The sequence below is a fragment of the Nyctereutes procyonoides genome, unplaced genomic scaffold, assembly GCF_905146905.1.
Source record: "Nyctereutes procyonoides isolate TBG_1078 unplaced genomic scaffold, NYPRO_anot_genome, whole genome shotgun sequence".
Taxonomy (NCBI): domain Eukaryota; kingdom Metazoa; phylum Chordata; class Mammalia; order Carnivora; family Canidae; genus Nyctereutes; species Nyctereutes procyonoides.
Window position 1 is genome coordinate 26,881,697 of NW_026575046.1, and position 17,120 is coordinate 26,898,816.

Consider the following 17,120-nt stretch of genomic DNA (forward strand, 5'->3'; position numbering starts at 1 on the left):
TTTTACTTTTAATTGGCTTGGTATCAAGTCATTATAAAGAAATAATTTAAAAGAACAAAATTTCACATATAATTCAGCTGTATCATAGCACATTTTTAATATATATATATATTTTATTATTTATGATAGTCACAGAGAGAGAGAGAGAGAGAGAGAGAGAGAGGCAGAGACACAAGCAGGCTCCAAGCACCGGGAGCCCGATGTGGGACTTGATCCCGGGTCTCCAGGATCGCGCCCTGGGCCAAAGGCAGGCGCCAAACCGCTGCGCCACCCAGGGATCCCTAAAATATATTTTTTAAAGATTTTATTTATTTATTCATGAGAGACACAGAGAGATAGAGAGGCACAGACACAGGCAGAGGGAGAAGCAGACTTCCTGCAAGGAGCCCGATGTGGGACTTGATCCCAGACCTCAGGATCACACCCTGGGCTGAAGGTTGCGCTAAACCACTGAGCTACCCGGGCCGCCCATAGCACCGTTATTATTACATGTTCTTTTCCCATTTTTCATTCAAAGGCACAGTTTAATTTTAAAAACAAATGTAAATTTTCTCCAATGGAAGACTATTTTTCTACTCTATAACTTTTTCCACAGTTGCCTACAATTTGATAAACTTCCTTGCTATAAGGATGTTTAAATTAAATCTTAGTTATATAAGTGTTGCAAAGAATCACTTTGTGTGAATGGTTTCTTTAAAATTATGTGCTTAAAGTAAATCCCCAATGGCATAATTACTAGGTCAAAAGATGTGAATGTTTTGGCAACCTTTGATTTACATGAATAATCGTTTTCCAAGAAAAGGGACAACACCAATCACAAGGCCACCACTAACGCATGCTACCATGACCTTACAAAGCATTGAGTCTTATCATAAAGAAAAAGCAATATTAATCAATCAAGTATAAAATTAACGTTTTTCTTGTTTATTCTCTAGTAAAGTTGAATTTATGGCAAAGTGGAACCTTTCCCACTTATTTCTTCGCTGTTAATTCTTTTTATGAAATATCTCTTTTAATTCACTTATCGACTGGATTCTAGATACTATTTGTAACTGTGACTGAATTCTCCAAGTAGGACAGCTGTATATTCTAATACCTGTTACGAAAACAGTATCGTTCTTCTGACATTCTGCCTTGTTGATAAACATTTAGAATTACTGGAAAATTAGAGTTGAGGTTCTTGGTCTTTTCCTGTGTAAGTCATTCTTAGCCTCTTGCAGCTGTTCTTCATTTTCCACATTAAATATTCACATGTAATGAGTGGCTGTCTCCCTTCATTTTTTCTCCTAGTTATCTTTTCTTGCTGTTAGGTTTTGCCATTTATTTTAGGACCTTCCTTCCACCTCCTTTGTTCTTCAATACATACATACACACACATCTGATCTTAAGAAAAAAAGAACCAGGAAGTAGGTTTGAACACACCAACCATGCCTATCTGGAACTCTAGTGGGGACTGGTTTCTGTGGGTCCACTGACAACTTAAAATCAGCCTGCTTGGCTCTTCCCTGCTACCTTTCTTCCTTCCCCCCTTCCTCAGTCCATCACTAATTAGTTTCTCCAATCTCTTCTCCACCTTCAATGGCTACAGTGAACATACAGAATCAGCCAATAAGCATCTGCTCCTTCCCTCCTATATCCTTACTTCAGGCCTCTCATTCCCAAGCCAGTCTCTCCTTTAACATTTGGGAACCCTTTCACTGAGTCATATGGGCACTGCTAAGAAAAGTTTTCTCTAGGCTCCAACATTTTCTTGCACTTTTCCATCCTCTTTCCACTAGTCAACAGAACTTTTCCTTTCCCAAACAGTGCCACCCAGGACAAGCATGCAGTCCTCATGATGTTTTTAGACCACTTCACCATAGTCATCTGTTAATAATTTTCCACCCAAGTTGTGGCCTCTACTTATACATGGACCTCTGCTTTTCCACTTATCAATTTTCAGGGAGTCTGGTCATCTAACCAAATGAATTCAATACTTGGCTAACATTTGTCCACCACAATCTTCCTGTTTCTATTCTTATGGACAACATTCTTCTAAATTAATGACCAAGATATTCTCCAAACTTTCAGATCTCCAAGATTTTCTGCTCTAATTCTGCTATCTCTAATTCACTGATATAAAGTTGTAGATTCCATCAAATTGTCTACATAGATGGCTGTGTCATTTGCAAATAAAGACTGTTTTACTTACTCCTTTCCAATCTGGAAGCCTTTCCATTTTCTTGCCTAATGCCCTGGTTAGAATCTCTACTACAATGCTGAATCAAAGTATTGAGAATGGACATCCTTGTCTTCTTATTCTTGATCTGAGGAGGAAAGAATTCTTTCACCATTAGGAATCTGTAGGGTTTTCACAGATGCCCTTTAACAGTTGAGAAAAATTACCTTTTGTTCATATTCTGTGGAGTTTTATCAGAAATTGAGATTTTTTTGTTTGTATCTGAGAGAATCACATTTTTTAGTTTGATATTATGAATTAAATTTCACTGATTTTTCTTTTTTTTGAGTGTGAAATCAACCCTGCATTCCTAGGATAAATGTCACTTTGTGATATACTAGATTTGCTAAATTTATATTTATACTTTTTGCATCTGTATTCATGAGAGATATTGATATGTAGTTTTCTTGTAATGTGTTTCTGGTTTTGGCATTAAATTTGCTGGTCTTACCTAAGTTGGGAAGTTTCCTTACCTCTTCAATTTTCTGGAAGGTATTACGTCGCATTGGCATTATTTTTTTATTAAAATGTTTGATAGAATTCACCAGTACAGCCAACTAGTTTTCAAGTTTTCTTTTTCTCCCTTTCTTCTTTTTTTTAACTATCATTTCATTTCCATTAAATACAGATCTATCTGGGTTTTCTATTTCTTCTTAAATGAGCTCTGATGGTTTGTCTTTCAACAAATTTTTCCATTTAAGTTGTCAAATTTACTGGTATAAAGCTGTTCATAACATTCTATTATCCTTTTAATATTTATAAAATCACACTTTATAACTACTATTCCTGATATTAGTGTCTTAATATTTTTTTTCCTGATCTATTTGAATATATTTACAAATTTCATTGATCTCAACCAGTCTTTGGTTTCAATTATTTTCTCTGTTCTGTTTCTACTGTTGAGTTCTACTTTGGTCTTTATAATTTCTTTTCTTCTGCTTTACTTTGTTTTTAATCCATTCTTCTCTTTTAGTTCCTCGAGGTAGTAACTGAGATCACGGACTTGAAACTCTTCTAACATTGGTGTTTAGTGCTATAAATTTCCTCTAAACTCCTGCTTCAGAGGCATCCCACAAATTCCAATGTGTTGTACGTTCATTCAGTGCAAAATGCTTTATAATTTCTTTTGCATTCTTCTTTGATCCATGGGTCATTTTACAAGTAATTTGGGATTGCTTAGCCTTTTGGCTAAGATCAAGTGTAGAAGTAATTTGGTATCCAAATACTTGGGGACTTTCCCAGAAATCTTATTGATTTCTAATCCAATCCCACTGTGATTTGAGAACATATTTAGTAGGATTTGAGTTCTTTTAAATTTATTGAGACTTGTTATATGTCCTCGAATATGGTCTAATTTGATTAATTTTCCACATGCACTTGAGAAGAATGTCTTCCACTATCAGAGTGTTCTATAAATGTTAATCAAGTCAAGTTGGCTGATAGTACTTTTCAAACCTACTCTATCTTGGCTGATTTTCTTCTTACATGTTCTGTCAATAATTGAGAGAGTATTAAAATCTGACATGTTGGTTTGTCTATTTCCCTTTAGAGTTCCAGTCAGTTTTTACTTTGTGTATTTTCAAGCTGTTAATAGTTACATAAATGTTTAGTACTCTTAAAATCTCTTAAGTGATTTCATTATAAAATGAACTTCTTTATTCTCAGCTTTATTCTTTGCTCTAAAATCTGTCTCTTCTGATAACATACCGCCTCCAACTTTTTTTTTTGGCTCCTGTTAGCATGATACATCTTTTTCCAGCCTATTTTTGTCTTTATATTTAAGATTTGTTTCAAGTCAGCATGTAGTTGGGACCTATTTTTTGTTGTATGTTTATTTATTCAATCTAATGTCAGTCTCAGTCCCTTAACTGGGTCGAGATCATTTACATTTAATTTGTTTATTGATAGTTAGGTTCTAGGGTACCACCCTAGCACTTGTTTTCTATTTATTCCATCTATTCTTGTTCCTTTTCTTTTTGCCTTTTTTCTGGATAATTTTTGATAATTCCATCTTATCTCTCTTGTTGCCTTATTGGTCATCACTCTGTAATTTCAGTGGTTACTTTAGCGTTATGTAAGTACATCTTTTATCACACTCTACCTTCAAGTGTTATTATAGCCAATTCACATATAAGAACCGTACAATAGTATACTTCTTTTTCCACTATGTCGTCTATGCCATTATTCTCCTACATTTTACTTCACGTATGTTATAAACCTCACATTTTTAAACAATTATCTTATAAATAGATTTGAATAAGAACTAAATCTTAAAAAAAAAGAACTAAATCTTATATAATTACCTCTGTAGTTACCATTTCTGTACTTTCCATTTCTTTGTGTAAATCCAGATTTCCATCTGGAATCATTTTTCTTCTGCCTGAAGGACTTTTAACAATTTTTAATGCTAGAAAAAGTATGACAAAAGTATAATAAAAAGGTATAATGAAAAAGTCTGTAACTTTCTTTTTCAAAGATATTTTTGCTGGGTATAGGTTGATAACTTTTTTCCCCTATATTAATGATGTTGCTATATTAATGATGTATTTTAATGATGTTGCTTCACAGACTTGTTTGCATGGTTTCCAGTGAGAAATCTGATGTCACTCTTATCATGGTTCCTTTGTAACATCCATTATTTGCTTTTAAGATATTCTTTGTTTTATTCAAAGTTCTCTAGAGAAACAGACCAATAGAAGGTTTATGTATACATAGATACATTTTAAGGAATTTACTCCATTATGGATGTTGGCAAAGTCTAAAATTTGGTAGGCTAGAGAACCGGGAAACAGCTGATGGCTGCAGGTCAACTCCAAAGGCTACCTGATAAAGATTTCCTCCTTGATGGAGGATGGTCACCTTTTGTTCTATTCAGGCCTTCAACTGATTGGAGGAGACCTACCCACATTATAGAGGGCTGTCTGCTTCACTCAAAGTCCATTGATTTAAATATTCTCTTCCCAAAACACAAACATCCAGGATAATATTAGACTACATACCTGAGCACCTTGGCCCAGCCAGGTTGAAAATATAAAATTAATCCTCACACTTTATCACTGGTTTTGAGCAACTTTATTATATGTCTTCATGTAGTTTGTTCATATCTCATTCTTGAGGTTTAATGAACTTCTTGGATTTGTTGTTGATAGTTTTAAGTTTAAATATCTTTTAGACTTTATGTCTTCAAATCTTTTTTCTGTCCCTTTCTCCATCCTTTACTTTCATAGACTCCAATGACCCATGTTTGGGGACTTGAAATTTTTCCACAGTTCATGTTGTTCTTTGCACTTCCACTTTCTTCTCACTCTTTCAATACTTTAGAGGGTCTCTAACACTAATGGCCTTCAAGGTTATTACTTTTCACTTCTACAATGTGTAATCTACCATGAATTGACCTGGTTTACATATTTCACCTTAGATATTATAGTATTCACCACTAGAAATTTTATATGGTTCTTTTAAAAAAATCTTCCATGTCTCTACTTAACTGTATGAACAGAGAGAATTCCCTTATAGTAACAGTTTTAAGTCTTTCTTTGCTAATTCCTTTATCTGTGTCAGTTCTGAGTCAGAGTCAATTGATTTTTCTTTTCATTACAAATCATGTTTATTCCATGTCCTCATTATAAATCATGTTTATACCATGGCTGGTAATATTTGATTGAATGTCTAACATGTGAATTTTACAATAAGTGCCAGGTAATTGTTTTCTGTAAATCTCCTACAACTTTGTTCTAGGATGCATTACAGTTGGTAGGAAACTGTTGGAGCCTTTGGTCTTGTTAATATGATTTCCTAGGTGAGTCTAGAGCAGTGCTCAGCTTTGAGCTGATTCCTGAGACAAGACTCTCCTGAGTACCCAGTACCTTGTGAATTATGACTTCCAATCTGGCTGGAGGAAACAGCCATAACTTTTAGCCTTGTATGAATATGGGCTAACTACTGAGTATCCTGGATGCTCAAGGGAGACCCTCTGTAGATCTCCAGGGTTCTCTTGCTGTACAACTTTTTCCTCTCTGTTACTGTGTCCCATGAGTCCTGGTTGCCTTGGTCTCTCCAACTCTTGGATCTATCACAATGTAAGGAGTCCAGTGAGCAATACCTCAGTTCCCCCTGGCGGTGTGCCATAGCCAAGGAATCTCTCAAGGCAGTAAGCTGGGGCAAATGCAGGGCTCGTCTCCTTTGTTTCTGATCGCTCAGATGACTATGCTTTGTTGTCTGATAAATTCATGCTCTTGAAATCAGTTTCAGATTTTGTCTGTCCCTTAAGCCCCCCCAGTTATTCTGTTTTGACAGAATTCCAATTATTCTGTTTTGACAAAATCAAAAATCCGTACTCATTCTTGCTGTCACTGCCTCTATTTAGCATCTTCATCTTTCCTTCTCTCTGACCATCGCCCTAGTACCTCTGTCTACTAATATGCCCACACAGCACCTATCCTTGTAAAAATAAATTCCCTAGACACTGCTTTCTCCATTGCTATCTACCTTTTTGAAAGAGTAGTCTATGTATAGTCTTAGCTAAGGGCCCAAGGAATAAGAAGGACAGTCTATACATTGTCATTTCCTCTGCTTGTTCACCATTCCCCTTCATTGCCCAGGCTGGTTTTTAGTAATATCCTGCACTGAAACTGTTCGCTAACAATGATAATGTCACCACAGCCCTTTCTCAGATTTAAGACTGATGATTATTTAACTCCAGTTCCTTTGGTCTCTGATTCATATTTTTCTATATGGTACCATACAGAACTGCCTGGCTTGGATTCCCTGTCTGATGCAGATGTTAGAATGGAAACTCCAACGGTTATCTATTAATGCATACTCAGTGCCTAAATCAGTGGCAGTCAGGTGACAGGTATTCAACACATATGGGAAGAATGAATGCAACATAGTTGATGCTTAGCACTCTTCTTCCTTCTACCGCCCATTATTCCTCAACAATCTCCAAACCCACAACTCAATTGTCTCTCAAATCCAGATCCAAACTTTCTCTAGTCAGCTTGTCTTTTGGCATTTGGGTCATTGTTGAAAGTACTGCCAAAACCTCAAAATTACCATGTCCAAAGCCAAATTCATCATTTATCTTAAAATTGCTTGTCATGTTCTTCCTACTTTTCACAATGCACGCCATCACTAGGCTAGAAACTTAAGGCACATTTGATTCCTATCTCTTCCTTTCCTCCATGTTACCCAATGTGGCTGTCACTCTTATAGGATCAATCATAGTTACCTTAAACTCTCCATCCCCGTAATTTCAATCCCTACTGGACTGGCTCTTCATGGTACAGGTCTCTCTCAGAAGCTCCTTCAGTGTCAGGTCACAACACACCCTAGACTCTGCGTCCTTGGTCTCAACCCAGTAAGGTCGCTGTTCTATGAATGGTTCCTATCTTTCTTCTCCTCACCCCATTCCTTTCTGCTCAAGGATTAGTCATCCCAAGCCCTTCTCACACTTAACAACCCCTATGAATTCTTTGACTCCTCACATTAGAAATGATCCTTTTTAGCTTTCTCATTTTTATCATCACATACAGCACATAGCATGCTGTCTTAGCACCTGGCATATGTTAAACATGCAACACATATCAACTGTTTGTCATTAGAAACTCATCTTCCTAACCTGGGTGTAAACTTCTTGCTGTCAGCAACCTTCAAAAAGGCCTCCAAGAAGTCACTGTATGTGGCTCAGGATAATGACAACTCATATCCAAAATGTCAGGCAACTTAACATCTAAAGCATCAGAAAAATCAACTAGTACATGATGTTACTATTGGTTCCAGTAAAAGCAAAGCATTAAAACTTTAAGATATAAAACTTAAAACAATTCACATTTTATGGAGAGCTATTTTGCTTGAAAAGAATTACTAACTTAACAAGATTTGTATAATGAGTTACATTTCTCCAAAGATACCCACAATTTTACCAACAAGCAGCAAATACTACTCTCGTCACAAATCCTAAGTCTTTGGTATCACCAAACTTCATTTGAAGACTTGAACTGGCACCCTACTTCTATCACTAGCTATGTCACCACACTTTTGAACCTCAGATGATTTAAAGACAGAATCAAAACAGAATTCAAATTACGACTGCCTCTTATTCACTCATAGACATCTGGAGCTATGCTGAAATCCTATGTTAAGTTCTGGGTGTATAAAGCCAAATAAGATGTGTTTATCTGCCCTTAGGAGCTTACATCCCAAGTTGGGGACAGAAATGTAGACAGCAGTGTTGTAGGCACCAAATGATAGGAATATGGACCATGTGCAGTTGAGGAGTGCTCAGTTCTGTCTTGGGGAAAAGGATAATAGTCAGGAATGACTTCACATGAAAGGCCATGCTTGAGCTCTGCTCACCCCCAGTTGTTTCACCAATGATCATGAAGCCCTTATTCTTTCCTTTATCCTTTATTTTTTTATTTCTATTTTTAAAGATGTACTTACTGGAGAGAGAGAACATGCAAATGGATGGTGGGGAAGGGGCAGAGGAGACAGAGAATACCAAACAGACTCCCTGCTGAGTGTGGAGTCTGTTCCCAGGTCCCTGAGATCACAACATGAGCCCAAATCAAGAATCATCACTTAACTGAGCTACCCAGGCGCCCCTCTTTTCTTTGTCCTTCAATGACGCTAGGCCTCTAATGCTTTACAAGTCTATAGTTTCTCATCTAAACTAAAATTCTAAAATCTGAAAAGCTCCAAATCCCCAAGTTATTTAATGGCAAATCTTGACCCTAACTGAGGTAAGGCTCTTCTTGGTCGTCAGTATTACTCTTATTTGTTAGGAAGTCCTAGTTAATGATTCCATCATCCTCCTATCACCTGGACCAGACTTGAATCATCTTTGGCTTCTTTCTTGCTCATCTTCCAAACCCAACCAGCCACTAAGTGTGCTCTCACTCTTCTTCCTTGTGGTGAGGGCCGGTCTTGCTCATTGTGGGATGTTTGGCAGCATCCCTGGCATCTACCCAACAGAAGCCAGTAGCCCTCTCTCCTAGTTGTGACAACCCAACATCTCGCCTGATTGAGAGCCACTGCCTAGACTGACTTCTTGGCCACGTCTAGAAAACAACATAACCTGACCAATGGTTCCTGTACTGACTCTCCTCCAGATGGGAGTTCTGAGGAAAGAAGATTCAGACCACCAGCTGCACTATTTAGGGAATGTATGACCAACACAAATAGGCTAGAGTGACTCCTCAAGGGAGACTAGCACTCCTTGAGCCTGAGATAAAGCCATTTTGTTAGAGTACTAGAATTCCAGGTTTCAGCATTAGTTTATACCAATATTCTCCTGAGCTTGACTTGTTCAGTGGCATTGAATATCCAACTAGAGGGGCACCTGGGTGGCTCAGTGGTTGAGTATCTGCCTTCTGCTTAGGTCATGAACCCAGGATCCTGGGATAGAGTCCCCTATCAGGCTCTCCCTGGGGAGCCTTCTTCTCCCTCTGCCTATGTCTCTGCCTCTCTCTGTGTGTCTCTCATGAATAAATAAATTAAAAATCTTAAAAAAAAATCCAACTAGAGAGATACAGGGTACAGAAATTTAATGCTACTAACATCCCCCACTCTATTTTGAAAAAGAGAACACCCCAAAATAAACTAATTGAAGCATTTAATCACAAATAAAAGGGAGGGGTCCCACAAATAGCATAAGAAACTGGAACATTTTTGGGGTGAGATAGAGAAAGGGATAGAACCCTGGCACAGTACCCACCTGTGGTTGACACGACGTTCTCAGGACTTTCACTACAGAGCTTTGACAACAGACTGGTCTTGCCAGAACCTGTGAGGCCTATGCAAACCAGGTCATATTCAGGTCGTGCAGGCGGTGGTCCCTTGCAGCAGAGTGCTCTAAAACACTGCCAAGAGAGGGGAGAAATGAGGCTCTTTTAAATAAGACTGGACACAAAGTTTAGTAACATTTACAATGACTAAGTATTAAGAAGTAATTAAATAACCTATTTATTATAAGGAGGAAAGGTAATTTCATGGTGGAGAAACCCAGAAGACACCACCTTAGCCAAGTGATCAAAGTTAACATCCCTAGGAATGAGACCTATGTGGACCTCACGGCTCCCCTCCTGCTGCAACAGGCACCCTGCAAGGGGCAAGACATCCTCGCTCAGCTTTTCTGCCAAAAATGCACAGTCTGAATCTAAGTACAAGACAACTTCAGACAAAAACCACTCTGAGGAGCATTCCACAAGACAGCTGGCCCATTCTCTAAAATCTCAATGTCTTAAAAGTAAAAAAAATGCTGAGGAACTGTTTTAGGTTAGAGAAGATTGGAGACAGGATAACCAAATGCAATGTCTTCTGAATTGGACCCTTGGAACAGGTGGAGGAAAAATAGCAGAAGTGACAGTGGGATGACAGGTGAGGGCTGACTAAGAGACCAATAATAGATAACAGTGTTGCATGAGGTCACTAGCTTCCTGAAGTTAATCACTGTACTGGGCTAATAAAAGGAAAACCCTTGTTCTGAGAAAACACATCCTAATCAAGTATTTAGAGATGAAGGGTCTTGACATCCATAATTATTTGGTTCAAAAAATTTCTAAATCTGTGTCCATTATCAGCTCTATACGGTGAGGAGTGTGACAATGCCAACATGGTAAAATGTTAATGGCCAGTGAAGTGGAGAGTCATGGGAAATTTCTTTGTATTAGCCTTAAAACTCTGGTACTATTTGAAAATAAAAAGCTTTTATAGATCATTCAACAGAGTCCCTGTATAGGTCACTGCCATCTTGATCTGTGCCAAAGTCTGTTTCAGGTCATCTGACCTCAGGGTACCATGAACCACTGAGCACTTTGGGCATGGCAGGAACTTGTTTGCTCTGCAAGAGTTAAAGGCCAGGAGTTTTAGGAGACAGGAAATCAGGCCATTTGTGGTCTTTCTACTTACCTAACATTCATTTATTAGGGACCAGTTATGTGTCAACTTGTAGAGCCTGAAATATTTAGGCTCTCAATAATTCAGGAGAGAAAAAGAGGGAGAGGGAGGGAGTCCTACTGACTGTTAGATTATCTGGAGATCATGAGAGAAAAGACCTAGAAAAAGCCTGTGGTCTCATTCAGATAAAATCTGAGGCCTATGGGCTCTCATAAGTCAAGCTTGACTAGTTTTCTCTCACACTTCTCATCTAGTCAGTCAGCAAGTCTCGTCCATACCTCCTCTGAAATCACTCTAGAACTTGTCCACTTCTCTCTAGTCCAAGCCACTATCACCTGGACAACACCAACATTCTCCCACTGGTCCTAGCATATTTGCTCTTGCCCTCTCTGTTCTCTATTCTCCATGGCAGCCACCATGATTATTTATAAAAACAAAATTCAATCTGCTTAAACACCTTCAGTGACTATTCCCACTGTTCTAGGGTCCAAACCCTTTTGATCTACAAGGTCTTCCATAATATGCTCCACCAACTGCCACTCCCTCCAGCCTGCTCTCCCAATCCTCTCTACTCACTGTTCCCTCTACTCCAGCCCTCAACGTACAGACCCTCTCATACCTCCAGGCACTCCTATGCTGTTCCCTCTTCCCCTAGCTCTTGACTCAGAGAGCTTGTCAACTTTTAGGTCGGAGCTTTGGCTCCAGGGGCTCTCCAGGGGCACCTGATCTGATCCCTGGAGAATGTTAGCAATTTGTTTTAAGCTCTCACAGCACGTTTGTCAAGTCATCACGCTGATCATTACAGTTTTCTATTCACCCCTTAACTGTGGGAACCATCCCTCTCCATCTTCATCCCAGTGTCCCCAGGGCTTAGCAGGAGACATGGCATAGAATCTAACATCCAGGAATAAATGTTGAATGAAGAACCCACAACATTTGCATTTCACCCAAGGAAAAAAGAAAATGTGAAAACTACTAGGAAGCTTCATCTATTCTTTCCTGGGTGCCTAACATTTCAAGAAAATTGTATCAAAATAAGAGTAACTCTTGACCCTTTCACTTCCCTTCATTGCCAGAAAGTAGTCCAGTTTTCAACATTTCAAGAAAATTGCATCAAAATAAGAGTAACTCTTGACCCTTCCACTTCCCTTCATTGCCAGAAAGGAGCCCAGTTTTCAAGATTTTGCTGTACAGGGTCTACTTTCTCAGTATATAGAGGTTTTGGGTTTGCTTTGTTTTGTTTTGTTTTAACCTCAGTTCACTTCTCCTTGGCTTTTAAGAGGTTCTGCCTACTTCTGGTAAACCATTCTATGATCATCTAATCCATATTCTTCACAAATTTATTAAACTCTAATCATATTTCCACTCTGTCTCTTCAAGCCTGAGGAGCTCTAATTGTTTCAGTCTGCCGGCATACAGCAACCCCTCCTACTCCCCTCCTCCTACTCCCTTCATCTTAGTTGCTGTTCTTTGGCATTACTTGAGTTCCATTATGCCTTCTCTTACAAGATTGATGACCACAACTATAAAGAGCACCCTAGACACCAACCCATCACATCTGGATTCGCATGAAGGTTGGTTGGTAGGGTCTGACTTTTGGCCAACTTTATCCCCGAGTCTCCTGGACTCACGGTGAGTTTTTCTAGGAGGCAGATGTATATGTGCCTGTATCTATGCAATACGTCAGGCAACACCACTAATCACACTGTGGTTTCTCCTATTGGACTACTTTGATCTTCATTAGGGAAAGAGGGGACAGACCCAATTCCTGCTCCCAACTGCCCCTTTCTTGCTCAGCTCCTCTCCCAGAATTCCCTCAGACCTTCCTGGAGGGAGACTGGCCCGTCTATCCTGGTCAAAACAATCAAATCTTAAATACAAGATAAAACTGTAGGTGATTGATGGCTATCTTACTCTAAGTTAGCCATATACCAGTATTACTCAAAATACTTTGGCCAGAAGTTCCAAAATTTCACCTTCATGCTGTTTTTAAAATCCAGAATGTAAAAACGTTTGCAGCCAAACTCACTAATATCTAGATCACCTCTTAGTTTTCTCTAGGTCACTAAGACACTACTGACATGAGAAGCAATTTAGTGGTGACACTGTAATCCGCACATCTGTCTCTCTAGATTCACCACAGTGATGGTTAAGACACCTAACATGACATCTCTCCTTGCCCCTCAGTCTCTTTCCTGAATTCCAGGCTCTGTATTTTCAACTGGTCTAGAAGAACCCAAACTAAATCTGAATGAAACAAAAGCCTTCCCCCCTCTGCCCCCAAAACACAGTCTATGGAAATCAGGTACTTTGGAACATAAAAGGCATAAAGGTTAGATTGACAATCATTACAAGACAGAATCTTTGAAATAAATCACAGAACCTCTGAATATTTATTTGAAATAAATAAATCCTATGCTTGGCAGGAACAGTGTCAGATTTTGAGCCAACAAAATAAGGCTTTTAAAAATATGCTATTTCAAACGGGAAAAGAATGTTCATGTTTTTTGAGTCAGTTCCTAAAAACTGTACAGTCTTCACTTGTTTTTCATTTTAAAACTTAATGAAGCTTTGGATCTCATAGTCAATTTACTTAAAATTACTCATTTTGGCCTCTAGACTATACTGTACCAAAGTTCATTGTGTCTGTCTCCTAAAGCAGCTCTCGCATTGTTAAGAGTAAGCCCCTTTCACTGTTGTACAATGCTAAACACAATGCCGTCGGCAGTCCTGACAGCAAGCGGCAAACTCAGGCTTCATTCCCAGGCCAGACACTAAGGCATTGTGTGACTCTGTTCAGGCTCCGTAAACCTATCCATGCTTCAGTTTCCCGTGATTAACCAGTAACGTTTTAACACTATCTGCCACTTCCTTTCTTCAGTAGGATGTTATGAGGCATCAGTTCAATGCATTTTGCTACAAGAGAGGCACCATACAAATAAATAACTGTTCATCAGGATGCTTATCATCCTAACGTATCCTAGGTGATCGCCAGTTTCCTCGGGCAAGGGCCCGGCAGCCCACATACTGGTGCTTCCTTCGCCAGCCCACAGCAGCGTCCACAAGCTCCATCCCCGTCTAACTCCAACTCAAGACCAAAGACACACAACCCTTGGCCCTCACTTGTGGCAGGGAATAGAGAACAGGGTGAGTCTGCATTGTAACCATGGGGCAGGCTGCGGGGGGGGGGGGGGGGTGTGTGCGCGCGCGTGCGTGTGTGTGTATGTGTGTGTGCGCACAACCAAGGTCATGGTCTCTTGTCTAGACTGCTTCAGTTCACAGGTCTTTTCACATGGGGTCTGTTATGACTTGTTCCTTTTCAAAAGGACCCAGTGTATCTGGGAGGCAGGATATTTCCCCTTAGCATGTGTCTGTAAGCTTCTACCAATGTTTTATGTGAGGAAATGGGGTGCCAAGGTCTTGAGAGACGGCAATGACCGGAATCACCCAGAGACATCTGTGTCGTAGACTTTGGACAAATCACATAATCATACAATCTTTGGCTGAAAGGTGGATTCACTAAAAAGATAAAAAAAAACAAAAGACTTAGCAATATTTGCTCAAAGGAGAATGATCACGTGTGCTAAAGGGGGAAAAAAAAAAGCCAAAGATTAAATAGTGAAGGTCAAATGAGGACTCGCATTTCAGATGGGTGGCCTAGCACCATGGCAGCAAGATGGCCTTGAACTGTCATTTGTGTTGGGGACAGCAGCAGATGTCTTAGTAAGTCTGGTAGAGCACCATCCACAATAGGTACACAGTGAATAACTGCTCCACAAACCGGCACTATGAAGCACTAATTTAGCACTTAACTGTAGATCTCATTTCCCTCTGCATCTCCTCCTTAATGACCCCAGCTACCCTCCAAATCACTCACTAATTCTGCCAGCAGTCTGGGTACTTCGTGCTCAGACTGTGTACCCTCAGAAGGAAAAGCTCTTCCCACTTTTCTCTACTTGGCAAATTCCTATTCAAAGTTCTGCTCAGAAGGCACCTCCTCTGGAAAGTCTTCTCCAGTCCCTGAAGAGGATTAATCCCTTCTTTCACTCCTTGGTCTGTATACACATGTCTAGCGCTGTTAGCAAATACGAGGTGTTTGGGGTTATTTTTTTCTTCTAATTTTAAGAATTAAGTAGATGATAAAATTACCAGCATCAACCCAAAGACTTATTCATCCTTCATTCATAAAGTCTAATTTTACAGTTACCAAGGGCAGCCAGGCACCAAAGCGGAGGAGCAGTTGTCCTACAACTTCTCAGTTCTGGACAAAGTTTTACTCAAAATCCTCCCCCTCTGGCACTGGCCCCTGCATTGCCAGGATTTCCTACCATCCCATGTCCCTGAATCCCTAGCCTTTGGGAACATGGCATTTGTTTCAATCGATGCTCTGTTTGTCATCATGAATACATGATTTTATTCTGAGCATGATTTCAATTTGATTGAAGCTCTGTATAGTTGCTGGAAAATGTTCTTCAGCCAGCTTTGGGACTTCCCCAGGGCCATGCAGTCACTGCTCCAACGCCACACCATCTCCTCCTTATTTAAATAAAGGACTTACCAAATAAAAACCAGAGATTTCCGATAGCAAATAATCAAGTCTTTTGGTGGAGTCCTAGGGTGGGTCCTGTCACTGCATTCCATAGATATTTGTCAGATTAACACAATACCAATTAGTTGGTACCTAAAGGCAAGAGACAATTCACCCATAACCTGGAGTGATTTCTTGGATGGGTTTTAAAACCAAAAAGAGGCACCTGTACATTCTGACCCTTGCTCTCTCACAATGAAAAGCTTTTAAAAGGAAGTCAATTTTTAGAAGTGTTTTCTAATGCTAACCATGTCCAATTAATAAAATATTTAGTGTTTAAATATTAAAAATTGTGGGATTTAAAATAAAATATTTCCCATGTCTATAATAGACAAATGTGGGTCTGTCTTTGGAAACTACAACCAAAACGTGTTATAAGGCTCATAAAAGCCACTTAAACTTCTGGAAAAGACACGAGGAAGGATGGGTGCTCCCAAAACTTAAAAACGGAGCCAAATGTTGCCAATGCTATTTAGTGCCCTATAGAAGGGACATATGTGTACTAATTCACTTACTCCTTGAACAACCCATTGAGAAAGTCACTAGATGCTTCCCATTTCCAGATAAGGAAACTGTGGCCTAAAAGTCATAAATAACTTGCCTCAGTGGAGCCAGGACTGGAAGCCTCCAACGTCCGAGGGTGTGCCATGTGGAGGAGACATTAGCTGCACCCACATAGAGGGAACATAGAGATAGGAAAATGCACCAGAGCTACGAAGTGACAGAGCTGGAATTCCGACCAGGGCTGCCTGGCTCCAGAGCGCCTACCCATATCCTCTCAGCCATGGTACTACCGAGGCCAGACTCAAGGATCAGAGTCCCAGGGGTGGAATGTTTCTGTGGTTTCAAGGGAACGAAAGCGCTTTAAGGCAGTTGGCCTGGGTGAGAGAACAGAACCTGGCAGAGGAAGGGGACGATGCCAGTGTTGATATTGCTTCCTCCCTTGCACAGTCAAGTTTATGGCTCAAGTGCCTGCATCTTCCTCCCAGTAGAGCTAGAGGAACTGCTTCCAGCAGGGCTGAAGTAGGGAGCAGAGAAGGAGACGGGACTGGCTGGGAGGAAGGCGAGGGGGCCCTCAAGAGCTGCTGGCTTCTCTGCCCTGCTGTCTGCTGCTTTCACTTAACCATTTTTTGTCCTCTGGCAAGGACAAAGCTTGTCTATTAAGAGAAGCCCACGCTGGCGGCAGAGATTTCTCATTCTAAGCACGGTAGCAAAGGGGAGAAAAATCTCTCAAGAACAGTCCTCAATTTTCCCCCTTAAAATATAAGGATATACAAATTATCCCTCAATAAAGTAAATGCATAAGCAAATATGCAACCAAATAAACTGTACTAGGGGAGAATATGGAGGAAACGGAGAAGCTGGGCTGTGTGGAAATACACGTGAAGGAGACAGTCCATAACAAACATGCCAACC

General features: G+C 39.9%; 1 protein-coding gene across 3 annotated transcripts in view; it reads right to left on the minus strand.

The window, feature by feature from the left end:
- The window catches only part of ARL15 (ADP ribosylation factor like GTPase 15), a 399,206-nt gene that overhangs the window by 250,865 nt on the left and 131,221 nt on the right, over positions 1 to 17,120 (minus strand). For all 3 annotated transcript variants that reach the window (XM_055325417.1, XM_055325419.1, XM_055325418.1), the window contains exon 2: positions 9,936 to 10,080. In XM_055325417.1, the coding sequence (XP_055181392.1) occupies positions 9,936 to 10,080 (145 nt within the window). The remainder of the gene's footprint in view (positions 1 to 9,935; positions 10,081 to 17,120) is intronic.